The sequence below is a fragment of the Ovis aries genome, chromosome 6 (assembly GCF_016772045.2).
Source record: "Ovis aries strain OAR_USU_Benz2616 breed Rambouillet chromosome 6, ARS-UI_Ramb_v3.0, whole genome shotgun sequence".
NCBI lineage: Eukaryota > Metazoa > Chordata > Mammalia > Artiodactyla > Bovidae > Ovis > Ovis aries.
In genome coordinates, this window is record NC_056059.1 from 59,875,946 (window position 1) to 59,896,068 (window position 20,123).

Sequence of the window (20,123 nt, forward strand, 5' to 3'; positions counted from 1 at the left end):
AAAATTTCTTTAGTTGTATGAGTTTTTATATAGTCTACATGCAAGTCCCTTTTCAGACATATGACTTGCAGACTTCTTCCCATTTCAAGGGTTGTCTTTTCACTTTTTTGCTGATGTACTTTGAAGCACAAAAGTTTAAAAATTGATCACATGCAATTCACTTCTTTTTTTTTTTTCAATTTACTTCTTTTGTTGGATGTACTTTTCATGTCACACCTAAGAAACTATTGCCTAATCCAAAGTCATCAAACTTACACCCAAGTTTTCTTATAGTTTTAGTTTTATAGTTTTATAGTTTTAAATTCTTTTATAGTTTTAGTGCTTACATTTAGATCTTTGTATGTGGTGTGAGATAGGGGTTCAGGTTTATTCTTTTGCATATGGATATTCAGTTATCACAGTACCACTTGTTGCAAAGATTATTTTTCCCACATTGAATTTTCTTAGCACCCTAGTTGGAAATGAATTGACTGTAAATTTTTTACTAGACTCTCAGTTTCATTCCATTGTTTTGTATGTCTGTCATTATGCCTGTACCATAGTCATAGTCTTGACTGCTGTAACTTTATAGTAAGTTTTGAAATTGAGAAATGTGAGTTTTCAACTATGTTCTTTTTTCTGCCTAAGATTATTTTGGCTATTCTGGTCCCCTTGCATTTCTGTGTGACTTTTAGGATCAGCTTGTCAGTTTCTGCAAAGAAGCCAGTTGGAATTTTCATGGGGATTGTACTGAGTCTGCAGGTCAATTTGAGGTGTATTGCCATCTTAACAATGCTCTCTTCCAATTTGTGAATGTGGAAGTACCTTTCAATTTATTTAGTTCCTCTTAAGTTCATTCAACAGTGTGTTGTAGTTTCGAATATAAGTTATACATGAGTTTTGTTAAATTTATTTTGAGGTATTTTATTTTTTTGATGCCACTGTAAATGAAATTGTTTTCTTAATTTTATTTTTGGCTTATCCACTGCAAATAGAAATACGATTGATTTTATATATTAATCTTGCATTAGTTTTAGACTTTTTTTTTTAAACAGTACTCAATCATCCTGCTTTACTTGTTGATAAGACCACTTATGGATAAACTTGTGTGCTCCTTTTTTTCTTTGACTATTTCACCAGAATTTAGCTGATAGGACTTGGGTAATTTTGATGTTCATGTGATCTGGTAGTATGTACACGGAGCAGGAAGTATGTGGTACCACTGATGGCTGTGTGTGTCATGGATAGGAATAGTATGTTATCTGTTAGTGTGTACACGGAGCAGGAAGTATGTGGCACAACTGATGCCTGTGTTCATCACGCATAGGTGTAATATGTTACAAGATTCAAAGAGTGCAAGATGATGGTGAGACCTTCAGTGCCAGACTGGGAATAAAGATTACTTTTTCTCCTGATAATAGAGCAAGGCACTCTTGGTCATTATGGCAGTAGAGGAAGTGATTGGGAAGTGTGCTTGCTGAAAGTGGGAGATGGTTAGAAGATGTTGGAATCAAGAAAGAGTTTGTGAGTTGTGTACATGTTGGCCAAAACATAAATTTGAATAAGGTATACTGGAGATAAGTTATACTTAGTCTTTCTCAAAAAAATGTAGGCAGATGTCACAACACTGATAAAAATGCTGTTAAGATTTGTGGGCAGAACAGTCTGTCTTTGATATCCCAGGACCTCAAAGGACCAGAGATACTAAAAGAGAGTATCATGACCCCGGTAGCATTTTGGTTTCCCAGTTTTGTTCAAGAAACTAACATTTATCTAAAACTGTGTTTTCTTAATACTAGTACCTTTTCCCTTCAGTTGTTAATGAAATTTGCAAGTTTGTTACCTTTGGAAATGGTTTTAATATTACAGTACATCATGCTTTCAAGAGAATGCTGCTGCTGCTGCTAGACGGCAGCCCACCAGGCTCCCCCATCCCTGGGATTCTCCAGGCAAGAACACTGGAGTGGGTTGCCATTTCCTTCTCCAATGCATGAAAGTGAAAAGTGAAAGTGAAGTCGCTCAGTCATGTCCGACTCTTCGAGACCCCATGGACTGCAGCCCACCAGGCTTGTGAATTCTTAGGAAGCATGTTTCACTTGGCCCTAGTTAGTAAAGTTATAGTAAACCATATCACTATGAAAGGGATATAAAAATAAAGTTTGGTTTCATTTTAAAATGAGAGTAGCTCTCATTATATACCTTTTTTTTTCCTTTCTTTTTTTGGGCCTTGCCACATGGCTTGTGGGATGTTAGTTCCATGAACAGGGATCAAACCCGGGCCTAGTCAGTGAAGGCACAGATTTCTAACTATTGGACAGTCTGGGAATTCCCTGTTTTTTTTTCTTTTTTAAAAATAAGAAATGAAGGGTCTCTTCCCAGAGAACCAAATGTGATTTGCATTTTTTAGTATAAATACCAATAGAGACTTTTAGGGCAAATATTTATATTTGTAGTATTAGGCACTATGGCTTTTCAAAGGTCATAAAAAGTGTTTTCTTTTTTTTAATCCCTTCTCTGCAAAATCTTTGGTTTTATACAGGATACAAGCTATATACTTATAGACTATTTAAACATTAATATGAAATAGTTAAACAGTAGTATGATTATTAGTGAGCATGTCATAAGGATGTAGGGCCTATGAATATTCTTAGGTAAGGGAGAGTCGTGGGTATTGATTGCAAAAATAAAAATATATTTACAGATTTTTGACTCTAGTAATGAGTTAGGAATGTGGTGATACATTTATGTTATTCTTTTTTATTTGGTTTAGTGTTGAGGCTAATTTGCATAATTATTTTCATGATCTTATGTTTTAAATTAGAGTTATTTAGTTTAGTTTCTTTAAGTTTCCATATGGCTAACAGCTACTTGATCATATTTCAGAAAGCTCAAAAAGTCAACACCACCATAGTGGCTAGTTGGTTGAATTGATTGAAATTGCCCTATGAACCTCCTTATGATTTTTACCTACTATCAGGCATGGTCACTCCACATGCTCTTCTGTTTTCAAAAGAATATTATTGAATTATTTTATTGATTGGTTTTTTAAAAATATAAATTGAAATTTGCCATTACTTCCTTCAGTGATTGGACTGACCCTATGAATGGGTTTGCAAACTAAAATTTGGAAAATATTGCATTAGATAAATGAATGTTATTCTTTGAATATTTTATTTTCTCTCTTTTGGCTTGATTTTTTTATTTCAATAGTTTTAGAGAACTTTTTAACATCTCCTTGGATAAGAGTGGTTACAATGGTATGAAAAAGTTAATGATGGTTGACAAGTGCATGACTTACTAGGAAGACGGTAGGGAAATATTGTCTGTTTTTTTAAGAAGAAAGATAGAAATTAGTAGAGCCCAGTTTTCATGTACAGATTTTGAAGGTAAAGATTGTGTGTTCTTTTCTTTGGGTTGTACTTATTGTGTAACACCTTACAGGCAAAGAAATTGAAAGAAACTGAAGATACACCAAGTGAACCATCTTTCCAGGACTTTGAGTACCCAGAGTATGATGACTACAGGGCAGAGGCTTTCCTGCACCAGCAGAAGAGGATGGAATGCTACAGCAAGGCAAAAGAAGCTTATCGGATGGGGAAGAAAAATGTTGCCACATTTTATGCCCAGCAGGTCAGTTCTTTTTGTCTTTGTCATCTATGATGTCTGAATAATCTTGAAGGAGGTAATACTCGTACTGTGACTAGATGAAGTTATTCTGGGGAATGTAGATTATATTCTATAAGTGATGTAAAGTAGCCTATTCCATAAGAACTGTATGGTCTGAGAATTCCAACAGTCCCTAATCTCTTTTAGGTTGGGTTCTCTCATTGACTACTACTTCTAAACAGTTACAAATTTTATGGAGGAAACACAGAGGAATGTTAGTATTTACCTTCCCAGGTGGGATTACAGAGAAAGTGTGCTTTCTGTCATGCTTGAATTTTTAGTTAGGTATCACTTGTCATAGTCAGGAAAAGAAAGTTACATTAATATCTTTCAGGGAAGTAGAATTTCTGCCTAGGCTCATTTGGCATGCATGTGCTCTGTCACTTGAGTCATGTCCGATTCATTGTGACCCCATTCGGCATATTATTAAAGGAAACCTGATTGATTGACTTTTTGTTTTCTTGTGGTTCCACGTAGCTTACTTTTTTATGACTGAGCAGAAAAAGTATCAAACTGGTATTACCTAGTGAACAACAATAGCAGACCTTAAGGGATGGCTTCAGGGGTAACTTCAAGTTGTTAAGAGGGTTGAGACTCAGGATTATCAAAAGGTAAACCACTGGATTCCTTCTTGAGATGGATGTTGTTTATTTGTGTCCCTCTTCGATGATTTTTGGATCAGAGAATGTGTTAGAAATGACGATCCAGTAGTTTAAGAACTATGTTATTAGTTCACTGAAATCCACCTAAATTTTTGGTGTGTTTTTGCATATTAGCCTATTGCATTAAAAATTTTAGATTAATTTTTCCTTTTTTTTTTCTTCTTTTTACTGGGGGCACTATTTATTTTCTCATTGCCTACTAAGTAGCAGATATGAAAAGTGATCACTGGTGATATGTTTATATTTAAAGGGTAGTCTCCATGAGCAGAAGATGAAAGAAGCTAATCACCTTGCTGCCGTGGAGATATTTGAGAAAGTCAATGCCTCCCTATTGCCGCAGAATGTTCTAGATCTCCATGGGCTGCATGTGGATGAGGCTATAGAACATTTGACGACAGTTTTACAGCAGAAAACTGAAGGTAGGACTGTAGTCATTACACAATTTCAATAGAAAGTATATCTTTGTTTATATTGATATAACTTGCAAATTCAAGGGAGTCTGAATGTGCAGGCTAAGGATATGTGTGCCACACTGATAGATGTTTGTATTAGACTTATTCTTCAAGAAAACCTTGGGAAAGAATTCTAACTGCCTTGTCCATTAGCATTTTTATTTTCCTGCTTCAGTCATGTTTGTATTCCTTTGTTATACTGGGCATGTATATATGTCAGACCAACTTTTGGGCCTCAAAGGGAGGGCTTGATGTAATCTGAGAATTCTCTGGACCTTTCAGTAATATTACACATCTTTGTTCATAGACATTTACTAGAGCTATTAGATACTTATTAGATGTCAGTTGCTCAACAGATATTTAATAAAATACAGAAGTAAATAAGGATTTAATAAAATATAGAAGTAAATAGGATTTTTATAGAATTATCATAAATTCAGGATTTCTGAGTGTTTGCATTATAATGGTATGCCCTTCTCCCTTTCTGCTTGTGTTTAGTCTTTGCAGGTCAATAGGAAAGCTGCTGCTTGCCTCTTAAAATCGTATTATGTACTTCATATACATTAAAGTATCTTGTTGGTTTATTATCTTGTTTCCTTTTCATCACCAGATGGTAGCACTTAGGAAAATTCAATCTTTGTAGTACCCAGACTAATAGTAGGGAATCATCTCCTTTTACCACTGCTAGAATATTTTGAATTCTCAACTTGACTTTCTTTTTATCTTCTATTTTATTGTGGAGACATAAAATCCATGCCTCAGCTATTCCCTGTGGTTCCATCATACTGCTCTGTCATTGATAGCTGTATTCCGGTTAATTCGTTTATATATATTTTAGAAAGTTGTATACTATATGTTATATAAGTTTATCAGTTCAACACAGTCGTGTTATTAGTTCAATACTTGATTAAATATAATTGATATAAAAGGTTGAGAATTCATGTTTTTATCATGCAGACCATGTTGAAAAGGTTGCAGAGTAAAATAAGAACACCTCTGTACCCATGTGTATACAGTAACAAGTGGTAACATTTTCCTGTATGTGCTGCTTTATTTTTTTTCTCTTACCTTCCTGGTGGAAATCAACACCCTTCAGTTTGCATTCATCATCAGTCTATTTGTTCCTTTTGTGAGTTTTAAAAAATCAACATATATGGAGTCACACTGTATCATCAGCCAAGTTCCTTATTTTCACCCAATCTAGTTTTCAAGATCTACTCATCTTAATGGATTGTTTTTTTTAAAAATTATAACTGCTGTATAGTATTATGTGACCATGTCATAATGTGCCCATCTCTCTGTTGATGGGCATTTTTATTTTGCATATCAATATATATGTCTACTCTTTTCACTATCTTTTTTCCTTAGCTTTTTATATTGAAAAATTTAAAACACACAGAGAAGTTGAATGAATTGTAGACTGACCAGTCAACATTTGGCCGCATTTTTCTCTCTCTATAAATAGCTTTCTGCTGAACCATTTGAGAATAAGTTTTAAAGATTGTGGTGCTTTGTTTTTGAACACCTCAGCATGTTTATCACTTGAGGACAAATTCATTTTCTGACACAATCACAACACATGATGACTTTTAAGACATTTAACATTGTTAACAAAGTGTTGTCTAATATACAGGCCATACTTAGTGTTTTCTAGTTGTATGGAAAGGTCTTATGTGCCATTTTCTACCCCCAATCCAGGATTCAGTCATGCATCCCATGTTCTAGTTGATGGTCCCAAGTCAGTAGCCTCCTGTGATACAGAGTAGTTCCTTTGTCTAATTTTTGTTTTCCATGTCATTGACATTTTTAAAGATTCCAAGTCAGTCGTTCGGTAAATTGTTGAACAATTTAAATTTGTCTGATTGTTTCTTCATGGCTAGATTCGCTTTAAAATTTTCTTGGTAAAAATGCTGCATAGGTGATGTTAGGTCATCCTTGGTGAACTCATTAGAAGACATATATGGTCAGTTTTCCCTTATTGGTGGTGTTAAGTTTGATTTCTTAGCTGAGATATAGAACTCTATCATATTAGATTTTGCTTTGTAAATATACCTTTTCTCCCTTTGTAGTCAGTTAGCAAATTTTGGTGATTGATTCTTTGTGACTGTGTGAATAACTGTTTTCATACAGCTGTTCTCATTTTGCCTTACGATTTTAGCATCCATTTATGGTCCTTGTCTGAATCAGTTATTTTATTGGTGGTTCCATCAGTTCAGTTCAGTCACTCAGTCGTGTCCAACTCTTTGCGACCCCATGAACCGCAGCACGCCAGGCCTCCCTGTCCATCACCAACTCCCAGAGTCCACCCAAAGCCATGTCCATCAAGTCGGTGATGCCATCCAACCATCTCATCCTATGTCGTCCCCTTCTCCTCCTGCCCTCAATCTTTCCCAGCATGAGGGTCTTTTCAAATGAGTCAGCTATTCGCATCAGGTGGCCAAAGTATTGGAGTTTCAGCTTTAGCATCAGTCCTTCCAATGAACACCCAGGACTGATCTCCTTTGGGATGGACTGGTTGGATCTCCTTGCAGTCCAAGCGACTCTCAAGAGTCTTCTCCAACATCACAGTTCAAAAGCATCAGTTCTTCTCTATAGTCAATTCTTTTTTATAAAGAAGCTCAGCCTTCTTTATAGTCCAACTCTCATATCCATACATGACCACTGGAAAAACCATAGCCTTGGCTAGACGGACCTTTGTTGGCAAAGTAATGTCTCTGCTTTTGAATATGCTGTCAAGGTTGGTCATAACTTTTCTTCTTTTTTTTTTTTCATAACTTTCCTTCTAAGGAGCAAGCGTCTTTTAATTTCATGGCTGCAATCACCATCCGCAGTGATTTTAGAGCCCAGAAAAATAAAGTCAGCCACTGTGTCCACTGTTTCCCCATCTATTTTCTATGAAGTGATGGGACTAGATGCCATGATATTAGTTTTCTGAATGTTGAGCTTTAAGCCAACATTTTCACTCTCCTCTTTCACTTTTATCAAGAGGCTCTTTAGTTCCTCTTCACTTTCTGCCATAAGGGTGGTGTCATCTACATATCTGAGATTATTGATATTTCTCCTGGCAATCTTGATTCCAGCTTGTGCTTCCTCCAGCCCAGCGTTTCTCGTGATGTACTCTGCATATAAGTTAAATGAACAGGGTGACAATATACAACCTTGACATACTCCTTTTCCTATTTGGAACCAGTCTGTTGTTCCATGTCCAGTTCTAGCTGTTGCTTCCTGACCTGCATATAGGTTTCTCAAGAGGCAGATCAGGTGGTCTGGTATTCCCATCTCTCTCAGAATTTTCCACAGTTTATTGTGATCCACACAGTCAAAGGCTTTGGCATAGTCAATAAAGCAGAAGTAGATGTTTTTCTGGAATTTCTCTTGCTTTTTTGATGATCCAGTGGATGTTGGCAATTTGATCTCTGGTTCCTCTGCCTTTTCTAAAACCAGCTTGAATATTTGGAAGTTCATGGTTCACATATTGCTGAAGCCTGACTTGGAGAATTTTGAGCATTACTTTACTAGCGTGTGAGATGAGTGCAATTGTGTGGTAGTTTGGACATTCTTTGTCATTGCCTTTCTTTGGAATTGGAATGAAAACTGACCTTTTCCAGTCTTGTGGCCACTGCTGAGTGTTCCAAATTTGCTGGCATATTGAATGTAGTAGCACTTTCACAGCATCATCTTTCAGGATTTGAAATAGCTCAGCTGGAATTCCATCACCTCCACTAGCTTTGTTCGTAGTGATGCTTCCTAAGGCCCACTTGACTTCACATTCTAGGATGTCTGGCTCTAGGTGAATGATCACATCATTGTAATTATCTGTGTCGTGAAGATCCTTTTTGTACAGTTCTTCTGTGTATTCTTGGTGGTTCCATAATGGTGTTTTTATAATTTGTATTCCTTCATACAAGGAAGGAAGGTTTATTAGCAGACATTCTTTGATAGAGTAGAGGATTTTCCTCCCCCACTTGTTTTTTAAATATAATTTTGAAAATCTTAGAGAAAATCTAGAAAACAGCAACGAAGATTAAAAGAGATAAATACATTATTTAATCTAGAGAAAACAAAAATTCCTATATAGAAGTATTATAAGGGAATATTTTGTCTGTAGAGGATGAATACATCATTTACTCGATAAAAACTTGATGATCTTATATATTCTTGACATGAAACATAAAGCAGTGAAAAAGACACACAATTACCGTCTTCATGGAGTTTGCTATCTAGTAGAATAGATGATAGTGAATGACTAGTTACATAATTAGCACTGTGATAAGGTTGCCATGTTTCATTTAGCATAAATCCCCACATCCCTACATAGTTTTTTCTACCCTGTGTCTTTATCCTTGTCTTGTGTTTTGCTGCTCTTCCATTTCCTTATGTTTATCTATGTTACCGCTTGTTGACTTTCAGCTTGTTCGCTTTCAGACTAAATTAGGCTGCCTGTTAAAAACTTCTGCTAGTACTCCTGTGTATCACAGCATTTATAAAAAGCTTCTTATTTAGTTGGCTTTTTGCCTGTGGGCTGTGCTGAGTCTTCATAGGTGCATGCGAGCTTTCTCTAGTTGCGACGAGTCAGGGTTGCTCTTCATTGTTGTGTGCAGGCTTCTCATTGTCTTTGCATTGGCGTGGCTTCTCTTCTGTGGGGCACAGGCTCTAGGTGTGCAGACTTCAGTAGCTGTGATGCACGGGCGTAGTTGCTCCACGGCATGTGGCATCTTTCTTGACTGGGAATCAAACCTAGGCCCCCTGCACTGGCAGGTGGATTCCTAACCACTGAACCACTAGGGAAGCCCCTATAATTGATTATTAAATGCCCATCTTTTTGGCCAATAATTTAATCGGAGATAATTATTGAATCATTATTGTATATTCTGCTTTCCATTCAACACTTTAAAAACCTTTTGAGTAAGTGACTGAATAAAGAGTAGATATTCCTCTCATGTTATAGATAAGGAAACTGATGACTTAGTAAGTTTAATAAAGTGGAAAATAGTAAGTGTTACTAAGGATACAGAGAATTGGAATCCTCATATATTGCTGATGGGAATGTTAAATGGTGCAACCTGTGGAAAAGGTTGACATTCCTTGAAAGGTTAAGCATAGAGTTACCATGTGACCCAGCAGTTCTGGTCCCAGGCTTGTACACAAAAGAATTGAAAACACAATTCATCCACACAGAAACTTATGTATGTTTATAATAGCCCAAAGGTGGAAACAACCCAGATGTCTATCCACTGGTGAATGGAAAAAAATGTGGTATATCGATACTGCTAAGTCACTTCAGTCGTGTCCGACTCTGTGCGACCCCATAGATGGCAGTCCACCAGGCTCCCCCATCCCTGGGATTCTCCAGGCAATAACACTGGAGTGGGTTGCCATTTCCTTCCCCAATGCATGAACGTGAAGAGTGAAAGTGAAAAGTAAAATTGAAGTCGCTCAGTCATGTCCGACCTCAGCGACCCCATGGACTGCAGCCTTCCAGGCTCCTCTATCCATGGGATCTTCCAGGCAAGACTGCTGGAGTGGGGTGCCACTGCTTTCTCCAATATCGACACAGTGGAATATAATTAAGCCACAGAAAGGAATGAAATGCTGACACATGCTGCAACACAGATGAACCTTGTAAGTATTATGCAGTGTGAAAGAAGCCAGACACCAAGGGCCGCATACTATATGATTTCCATTTATATAAATTGTCTAGAATAGAATCCATAGAAACAGAAAGTTCATTTTTGTTTTCTTGGACTGGAAAGCCAGGGATGGAGACTGACTGCTAACTGGCACAGAATTTCTTTTTGAGATGATGGAATGTTCTGGAATTAGATCATGTTGATGGTTGCACAACATTGTAATGTACTAAAACACACTGAATTGTACATTTTAACATCGTGAATTTTATGTTAGGTGAATTTTATTTCAGTAGAAAAAATTATATGAGAATAAAAGAGTTAAATAACTTGTTTAAGGTTATACTTGGCCAGACCCAAGATACAAACTCTTTCTGGAAGCCAAAGCCCATCTGTGCACGCTACCTGTGGTGACCTGTAATTATGGTTGGTCACCACCAGGTGGTAGTATTTTTTGAACAGAAAAGTGTCCAGGGGAACAATATGTGGCTCTGTCCTGCATTGCTTGTAGTTGTAAAAGATGATGGTCAAAATTAGGGATGAATTATTAAAAAAAGAGATCTGACCCTTTTGTGTCTTCTGATTGAAATATATATATACCACAACTACCCATGAAGCTTTCTGCCCCCAAATAACTAGAAGCAGATAGATCTGACTTTAGATCTGACTACTGCTTTGGTGATGGACAGGGAGGCCTGGCGTGTTGCAGTTCACGGGGTCGCAAAGAGTCGGACACGACTGAGCAACTGAACTGAACTGCTTTGTTCAGATTTGTAGGCAATAGAGGAACATGTTAGATGACACCATGGGGATACAAAATCCAGACTGTAAATATTTAGGATAAACAATCTCATTTTTCCAACAAATTGAAAAACCCCATCACACAGGGGGAAGAAGAACCTTTTATAAGTTAAGAGGTATATCAACCAAATACCCAGGGATCAAATCCTGGTCTCCTGCATTGCAGGCAGATTCTCTACCATCTGAGCCACCAGGGATGCCCTATGAAATATACCAACCAAATACAATATGTGGACATGTTTCAACCCTGATTCAAACAAATCAGTTTTTGAGATTATTGGGGGAAATTTTTAGCCATTTCTAGAAACTTTAAGGAACTGTTTTTAACTTTATAAGATATGATTGACTCTTCCTGGTGGCTCAGACAGTAAAGCGTCGTGGTTATGTTTTTTTAGAGAGTCTTTATCTTTTAAAATATGTACTGAAATATTTATAGTTGAAATGATAAGAAATCTGAGAAATGCTTTAGATGAGTTTAAATAGGAATTATAAATATAAGAGCAACATGTCCACTTTAATTCCAGACTAAATATTGCCTTGGAGATATGAGACTTGAAAACAATGTTTGTGGATCTGCTAGAGTCTTATGGCCGGAGAAGGCGATGGCGCCCCACTCCAGTGCTCCTGCCTGGAAAATCCCAGGGGCAGAGGAGCCTGGTGGGCTGCAGTCCATGGGGTCACTAAGAGTCGGACACGACTGAGCAACTTCACTTTCACTTTTCACTTTCATGCATTGGAGAAGGAAATGGCAGTCCACTACAATGTTCTTGCCTGGAGAATCCCAGGGACGAGGGAGCCTGGTGGGCTGCCGTCTGTGGGGTTGCAGAGTCAGACACGACTGAAGTGACTTAGCAGCAGCAGCAGCAGAGTTTTATGGCAACTGAATGAACAGAGTATGGAATATTTATGGGTATATGTATTTTATGCTAAAGGTCATAACTTGTGCTATTTGAAACTGAGGAGCAAATATTTACTGAATTGTGAAATCAATTCATATTATAAACAGGTTTTTTGTTGTTGCTATTTTATTGTAGCTGTTACTTTCAGATTTATATACTTTATTTTCACAGGCTCATTTCCAAAGCAGGAGCTATGGTCTTTTAAGAGGCTCAGGTTCATTCTATATTTTAAAATCATCTATTTGAAAGACTTTCTTAAGTTAATAATTGATTATCTTTAACAGTAAGACTGCAGTCCATGCTATAATTAGTGGGTTTGCTAATGGCTATTCCTGAGAGTTATAGCCTATAAAGCAGTTGCCTCATACCCCATCTTACTGACAAGAAAATAGGCACAGATAGGCTAAGAAACTTGTCCATGGTCCCAATACACAGTCAGTGGCAGAGCCGCTTATAATAAAGATCAAAGCTGTCTGGCTTCAGAGTATTTAGTAGAGTTGTTATAAAGATTCTTAGTTAATAAATATAAGCCACTTAAAGTGATGCCTGAATCCATGTGTGTATCATTAATATTATTGTTGTCATCATTATTTCAGAGAGAAATTCTGGTAGCACATGCATGTCTCTCTCCCCACAGGAGAAGTTCCACTCAAGTCTTTAGGTGGATCAATTGCTATGAAGCTTCTATACTTAAAAGTATAGATGAAACATACATTTAAAAACATCAGTGTAGGACTTTTTGAAGTAATAAATCTTTAAATCCTCATGAAAACAATTTCATATGTGTTTGAGTAAAGGTTTGTTTTCCGTTGCGAATGTAAGATAGATAAATTTTAACTGTTCCAATTTCTGTTGTAACAGAATTTAAGCAGAATGGTGGTAAGCCCTATCTCTCTGTGATAACGGGGAGAGGAAACCACAGCCAGGGAGGAGTTGCTCGCATCAAACCAGCCGTCATTAAATACCTCACAAGCCATAACTTTAGGTGAGTATAGATTTCTGTTATCGATAATGGCAGTTGCCCATATGCAGATAGTATACACTAATAATATGCTCAGAACAATTTGTTAAGATAGTTTACTAAATTTAACCATCTGATTTTAGCCACAAATTCATGATTAAATTATGATATGTAACATCCCTCCTGGATTTATGATGTCTAGTAAACTAGAATGGAGAAGGCAATGGCACTCCACTCCAGTACTCTTGCCTGGAAAATCCTGTGGACGGAGGAGCCTGGTAGGCTGCAGTCCATGAGGTCACTAAGAGTTGGACATTACTGAGTGACTTCACTTTCACTTTTCACTTTCATGCATTGGAGAAGGAAATGGCAACCCACTCCAGGTTCTTGCCTGGAGAATCCCAGGGACAGAGGAGCCTGGTAGGAGGCCGTCTATGGGGTCGCACAGAGTCAGACACGACTGAAGTGACTTAGCAGCAGCAGCAGCAGCAGCAGCAGCAGTAAACCAGAAATGAAAGAAAAATTGTTTGTTGTTGAAGTAATCATTTGAAAAAAACTATGTCTATCATAGATTTAAAATTTAAAAGAAAATAAGTATATTCTTTTTTTATGTTATTCAAGATAGTTAAATTATACATATCATCAGTTTAGTTCAGTTCAGTCGCTTAGTTGTGTCGGAGTCTTTGCGACCCCATGGACTGCAGTACACCAGGCCTCCCTGTCCATCACCAACTCCCGGAGTTTACTCAAACTCATGTCCATTGAGTCGGTGATGCCATCCAACCATCTCACCCTCTGTCATCGCCTTTTCCTCCCACCCTAAGGTTATTGTTTAATTCTTTTGAAAAGAAGTACATGTTTGTGGATTTTGGAAGAATTTGGCGCTCCTGCTAAAATTTGGTTATAATTTGTATGTATTTAAACTTTAGTGGAAATCTCTAGTCACTTATGAATTTATACATCTTCATAAATTAAGTGCCACTATTAGTCTTAGCTGGCAAATATGAAATATCCTTTTTCATTAAGTGATTATTATTCAGTAACACCAATGGCAAGAAAAGTTCAAGAAGAAAGATTTTGTTGATGGATAGCTTCCCTGAGGAATCCCAGTACCCTCTTCCCTTACTTCTAGTTTCAGTTATTACAGCCTGTTTTGTTTGTCATGTGATAAAATGTTGGCTATGTTATAGAAAGTGGTCGCATTAATTCTGAGCATGAAAACAGCTGACATTTTAGGGTTACTTTTACAAAAGAAATAGGCTAGAACATTATCATATTGGAATTAATCGTCTATTTTAGAGACTGATGGTGTTTCTTTAAATTAAATTTTCACACTGAGGGAGTTTCATGTTCTGATAAATCAGACTTACCTATGGAAATTTCTTCTTGGTAGTTTATAACGCAGAGAGAGAATGTAATTCAGACATCATCATATCCTTCATACAGCTTACTGTTATTCATTAACATCAAAATCAGGCTTGAGAATTTTTAAAAATCTTAAATTGTAATAACTGCTGTTAGCAGTAATCCCCAGCCTTAGTCATGTATTATTTTGACAGTAGATTAAAAAGAACACAAGATATTAGTCCTTGATTTAACTTAAAGGAGAGTGCTTTGATAGTGAATATTATGTTTAGCATAGGCACTTAGAATTGGTTACAAGATATAGTTCTTAATCAATTTGAAATTTTTATCTTTAACTCTTTTTTCATTTTTGCAGATTCTCTGAAATTAAACCAGGGTGCTTGAAAGTCATGCTAAAGTAAAATAAACATCCTTGACTAAAAAGTGTGAAGGTTTGTAGCTTAAAATTAGTTTTATTTGCAGTGATTTAGTCAATTTTACGTAAATGTATGTTTTATTAGTAGTGATGTCCAGTTATAAACAGAAAAACATGATGTTTTTCAAAATTATAGAGAAGTTTAATTTTTACTGAATCAAATGCCAAATATGTTATCTATTAAAGATATTAAAGAGAATTTTTATTGATTACCAGATGTCTAAGAAAATTATCAGCTGTGATTTTAGAGATTGAAATGCTCTGATACTTTCTCAGACAGAAAATGTTACCTTTATATTAATTGTTGTTTGACGTTTCGTAAAGTCTTAAAGGCTTCAATGAGAGGTATTTAAAGTGCTTTGAGATCTAGTAGTAGTAGTACAGAAAGAAAGGAGATCTAACAGAAACCTTTCAGCGCTTCTTGATTTCAAAACAACACGAAAAATCATTTTGCCACACTCTACAGGTTGTGATCGCTTACCTTTTGTTCCTTCTTTCTGGGTGTGTACATTTCCTAGAAGTGAAGTTGGGGTCTGAGATTATGTTACAGTTTTATACCTTCCATAGGCAGACAAGTTTTCAAAGAAGGAGTGCTGCTGTCTTCTAGAACTGCTCCGAGTCTTATAGCACTGCCTGTGTAAATGATATTTATTGAAGACAGTACTAAAGAGCTATATTTTGTATTTGAGGCATGTAATTTCTAAACTAGAGTAGGTCAAAATCCTATTAACTTAAAACAGATATAGAAAACATTTTTGATACAATCATAAAAGAAATTCTTACAATTTAAAAGTTTTTTACCTTTATTTTTAAAAAGAACCAACTTTCTGAAAGGAAACTTTCACTGATATCTTTTTTCTTGGTCAGCTTAAAAAGCCCTGTTGGTATACTTTTCGGTTATAACTTCCTTTACACAAGTTTAGTGCGATAAAGTATAATTTTCCAATATGAGACGCTGGCTTAAATAAATCTGACTTTGGATATGAAGGGTATTTTCAACATACATAGTTTTAGCAAACAACTGTATTGATTTTTGATAAGCTTAAAAATTATTTGGACTAGGTGATAGGATTTAGGATTGCGCTATTCCTGAAAGATTTCCCAGAAGAACAGACATTTTAATGAAAATAAAATTTAGAAACATGTTTTTATATATCATGAAAGCATGCTTGTAAAAGAAGAGCCATATCATTGAATTTATTTCCATAAAAATATATGTTTGTTACTTAGAAATAGTAACTGGTGTTGAAGTATTATTCACATTGTTTGTGGTAATTTGTTAAAAAAAAATGCCAACAGTTTGGCATATGTTTTTTGTGAGGTCTAGAAGAGTTGTATACATTAAAAATAAAACAATTCCTTTCAACAACTCTACTTATAAAACTACAACTGTTAATGAAATAAAACCTTTCTGTGTATAAATTGATATGATTTAAGAAATGTGTATAACAGTACTAAAACCTAGGATTATTCGAGTGTGTGCAGCTGCATACTCATTTTCTGTGTTTTTATATTTCCTCATGCCAGTTTAAAAAAAGACATCGCTTTTGAGTGCTTCAACTAGACTTTACTTCAATATTAGTTATTATAATTATTAATATGGGAGCAGTCAAAAAGAACAAGAGGTGAGGTATTTTGTGGGCAGAAATCAAATGAAAGAACCTATGTTTTGAACTGTACCAACTCTAATTTTATGCTTTATTTTGGTAAATCTAGGGCATTTCTTCTTAATCATCATTCATAAATATATGGAGACATTTTGAACATTATAAATGTTTTTGTAAAGTTGTTTAGTACCAGACTGGCTTCTATCCCACTATCTAGCATAGTTTAAGCAACATGTAATTTTGAAAGAAATTTTTATAATGGCTCTTTTCTTGTTTTGCCTGTTTCTAAATCCTGTATGCCAAAGGTAAACAGAGTTTGAGGATTATCAAATTTTTCTCTTTTACTCATTTCTAAATCCTGTGTGTCAAAACTAAAGATAATATGGGACTTATCAGACTTTTTGTGTATGTTTTGGTATATTTGTGCTAATATATGACTTACTAGAATGGCTTTTTGCAAAGTTATTAATATTTTAAAAGTACAACAGGTCTGTAATTTTGGAAGATTTTAATAACAATTATATTCTTTCAATAGTCTCTTACCAGTGTCTCCCAGGGGAAGATGAGCACTAATATGGAAACCACAGGGAAAGTGGGGTTGGACAGAGGGAACTTTTAACAGTATTTTCAGTCTGTTCATTTCCTTCCTTAAACATGAGAAATGGAAGTATTTTGTCTTACATTTATTGGCTGTTCATGTATCTCTATATTATTTCAAGTTGAGGTTTCTTCAGTGTATTAGTGTTTCAGTACTGCCTGCAATTCTAAGGCCTTCAAATGTGGGACATACTGTATAGTAGAAACCCCGACTTAACACTTTAAAGTGTCTGGTGTATTATAACACATTTTGGAGAGAAAGCTAAATAATTCTGTTGGATTGTTTCCAATCCTTTATTTTGTCCTTTTAAAATTCAAGTGTTTCGTATGCTTAGAAAAAAAGACATGTATAATAGCAAGATTGGTTGTTTCTGAGCTGGAAATTGGAAACTTTGAAACTCAGGAAATTGCTCTGACAATGTTTTAACTGCTCTCAATTTAAGAAAATGACAAAATGTATAAAAAAGACACAAAAATAATGTGTGCTGTTTTTTCCAATTGCTTTTTCATTGTGCAGTTGAGGTGAAGTTTGATAATTTTTCTGTGTTGTGGTTAAATATTGCTTATTTTTATTTACATGGTAAAGAAAACAGATTTAAATGTTTTGTGTGGCCAAAAAACCTTGTCATTTAAAACGTAAAGTAAGTTTAGGTAGAATGTATGTAAATGGTGCTTATTTTTAATGTAATTCAAGTTTACAGTGTTACTTAATGTCTCTTTGCAAAATTTATTAGAGAAATAAGGCTAGAATACATCTACATTCTGAAGAGCTTTTTATAACTTCACATTATATGATGACAAATTTTATTGTTTTCCTTAAAGTTGAGAAAATGACTTTAATGGTCCAAATGATGAACCCATTTATTAACATATGATTGAGAATTAACCATGAGATTTCTCATTAAAATATAATATTGCAACTGTCAGTCGGAGAATATAAGATCTTCAAACAGTCTATTAGAAACAAAATCCTTTTATTTGTACTATAAAGAAAATGTAATTTTGCTGTTAACTGTACTTTTTTATTGAAACTGTTTTATAACTTTGCTTTTAAAATTTCTTATGAAACCATTTGCAAATTACATACTTAATTTAATAAAACACTTTAACCACTGCTCAGTGTGAGGATATCCTTCATTTGGTGTGGTGGGGTTAGTGGTTTAAATATTAAAGTACATTTTTATGTGTAACTTAATATTTAATATTTCACATGGTCACAATCTCCGCTTCCCTCCTCCTCCCCTCCATTCAAGCAGTTAGGCCTTTCTTCCATTACTTCAGGGGAAGGATTTGATCAGCAGAAAGGAAAACCAAAGGAGTGTTCCTAACTTTCATTTGCAAAAGCATACAGGCTTAGGGACCAGTAAAGACCAGTGGGACAGACAAAAGGATCAGACAGAGGACTTCTGTCACTCCACTCCACCCCCATCCTCGACATGAAGAAGTTTCCTCCAGGATGACACCACACCACCCTTATGGTAGAAAGAGAAGAAGAACTAAAGAGCCTCTTGATGAAGGTGAAAGAGGAGAATGAAAACGCTGGCTTAAAACTCCACATTCAAAAAACTAAGATCATGGCATCCTATCCTATCACTTCATGGCAAATAGATGGGGAAACAGTGGCTTTATTCTTTTGGGCTCCAAAATCACTGCAGATGGTGACTGCAGCCGTGAAATTAAAAGATGCTTGCTTCTTGGAAGAAAAGCTATGACCAAGCTAGACAGCGTATTTAAAAGCAGAGACTTTACTTTGCCAACAAAGGTCCATCTTGTCAAAGCTATGGTTTTTCCAGTAGTCATGTATGGATGTGAGAGTTGGACTATAAAGAAAGCTGAGCACCAAAGAATTGATGCTTTTGAACTGTGTTGTTGGAGAAGTCTCTTGAGAGTCCCTTGGACTGCAAGGTGATCCAACCAGCCCATTCTGAAGAAAATCAGTTCTGAATATTCATTGGAAGGACTGATGCTGAAGCTGAAACTCCAATACTTTGGCCACATGATGCAAAGAACTGACTCATTGGAATAGACCCTGATGCTGGGAAAGATTGAGGGCAGGAGGAGAAAGGGATGGCAGAGGATGAGATGGTTGGATGGCATCACCAACTTGATTGACATGAGTTTGAGCAAGCTCTGGGAGTTGGTGATAGATAGGGAAGCCTGGTATGCTGCAGTCTATGGGGTCACAAAGAGTTGCACACGACTGAACTGAACTGAACTTGTAATTTAAAGGGAAAAGTGTCAAAATTTTTTTATTTTTATACCACAAGTTTTTTTCTAATTTAAACTATTTTGCTGTTGCGAAAAAGGACTTCCCTGTAGCTCAAATGGTAAAGAATCTGCCTGCAGTGCAGGAGACCCAGGTTCTATCCCTGGGTTGGGAAGATTCTCTGGAGAAGGGAATGGCAACCCACTCCAGTATTCTTGCCTGGGGAATCCCGTGGACAGAGGAGCCTGGTGGGCTACAGTCCATGGGGTCACACAGAGTTGGACACCACTGAGCAACTAACTACTACTACTGTAGCAAACAGGGGTCTGCTTTTGAACCAGATAAATGGATTAGCTAGGTTTATGTTTTTGTACCATTATGTCTTTTGACTGATGTCACAATTAAGAATTGTGTCTCTAAAGGATTCAAGTAATAATTCAATTAATATTAAAGTCTTTTGAAATTTATTAAACTCAAAACAATAATTTATGCATTTAGCAAGGAGTTAAAAATATTGATTCAATAAGTATTTATTGGACATACAAAGTGAGCAAGAAAGAGCTTCTAGAGCTCTACAGGTATTTTGTCAACTATTTTGTGTATGGTAATTTATATGGTGGGACATTTTTCAAATACATTATATTTTAAGACTCAAGGGAATTTTATTACATAGGTGTCCTACAAAAGCTTAGATAGACTTGCCTAGTTAGTGGCAGAGGTAAGACTTCAACCTGGATTCTCTGACTCCTAGTATAGAGCAACTGTGTCTGTCTTAAGAGTAAGAATAATTGCTGAAAAAGAGATAATATCCTGTTATCCCCAACTGAGAGACATGTGGCTCCACAGTGTATGTCTGTGAAAGTCTGTCATTTATAAATCTGCCTTC

General features: G+C 36.0%; 1 protein-coding gene across 6 annotated transcripts in view; it reads left to right on the forward strand.

Annotated features, from left to right (window-relative positions):
• The window catches only part of N4BP2 (NEDD4 binding protein 2), a 73,885-nt gene extending 55,740 nt beyond the window's left edge, over window positions 1-18,145 (forward strand). For all 6 annotated transcript variants that reach the window (XM_042251325.2, XM_042251326.2, XM_060416986.1 and 3 more), the window contains 4 exons: window positions 3,421-3,609; window positions 4,558-4,726; window positions 12,948-13,071; window positions 14,768-18,145. In XM_042251325.2, coding sequence (XP_042107259.1) covers window positions 3,421-3,609; window positions 4,558-4,726; window positions 12,948-13,071; window positions 14,768-14,813 — 528 coding nt within the window. In that variant the 3' untranslated portion in view covers window positions 14,814-18,145. The remainder of the gene's footprint in view (window positions 1-3,420; window positions 3,610-4,557; window positions 4,727-12,947; window positions 13,072-14,767) is intronic.
• Window positions 18,146-20,123: the final 1,978 nt, after the last annotated feature.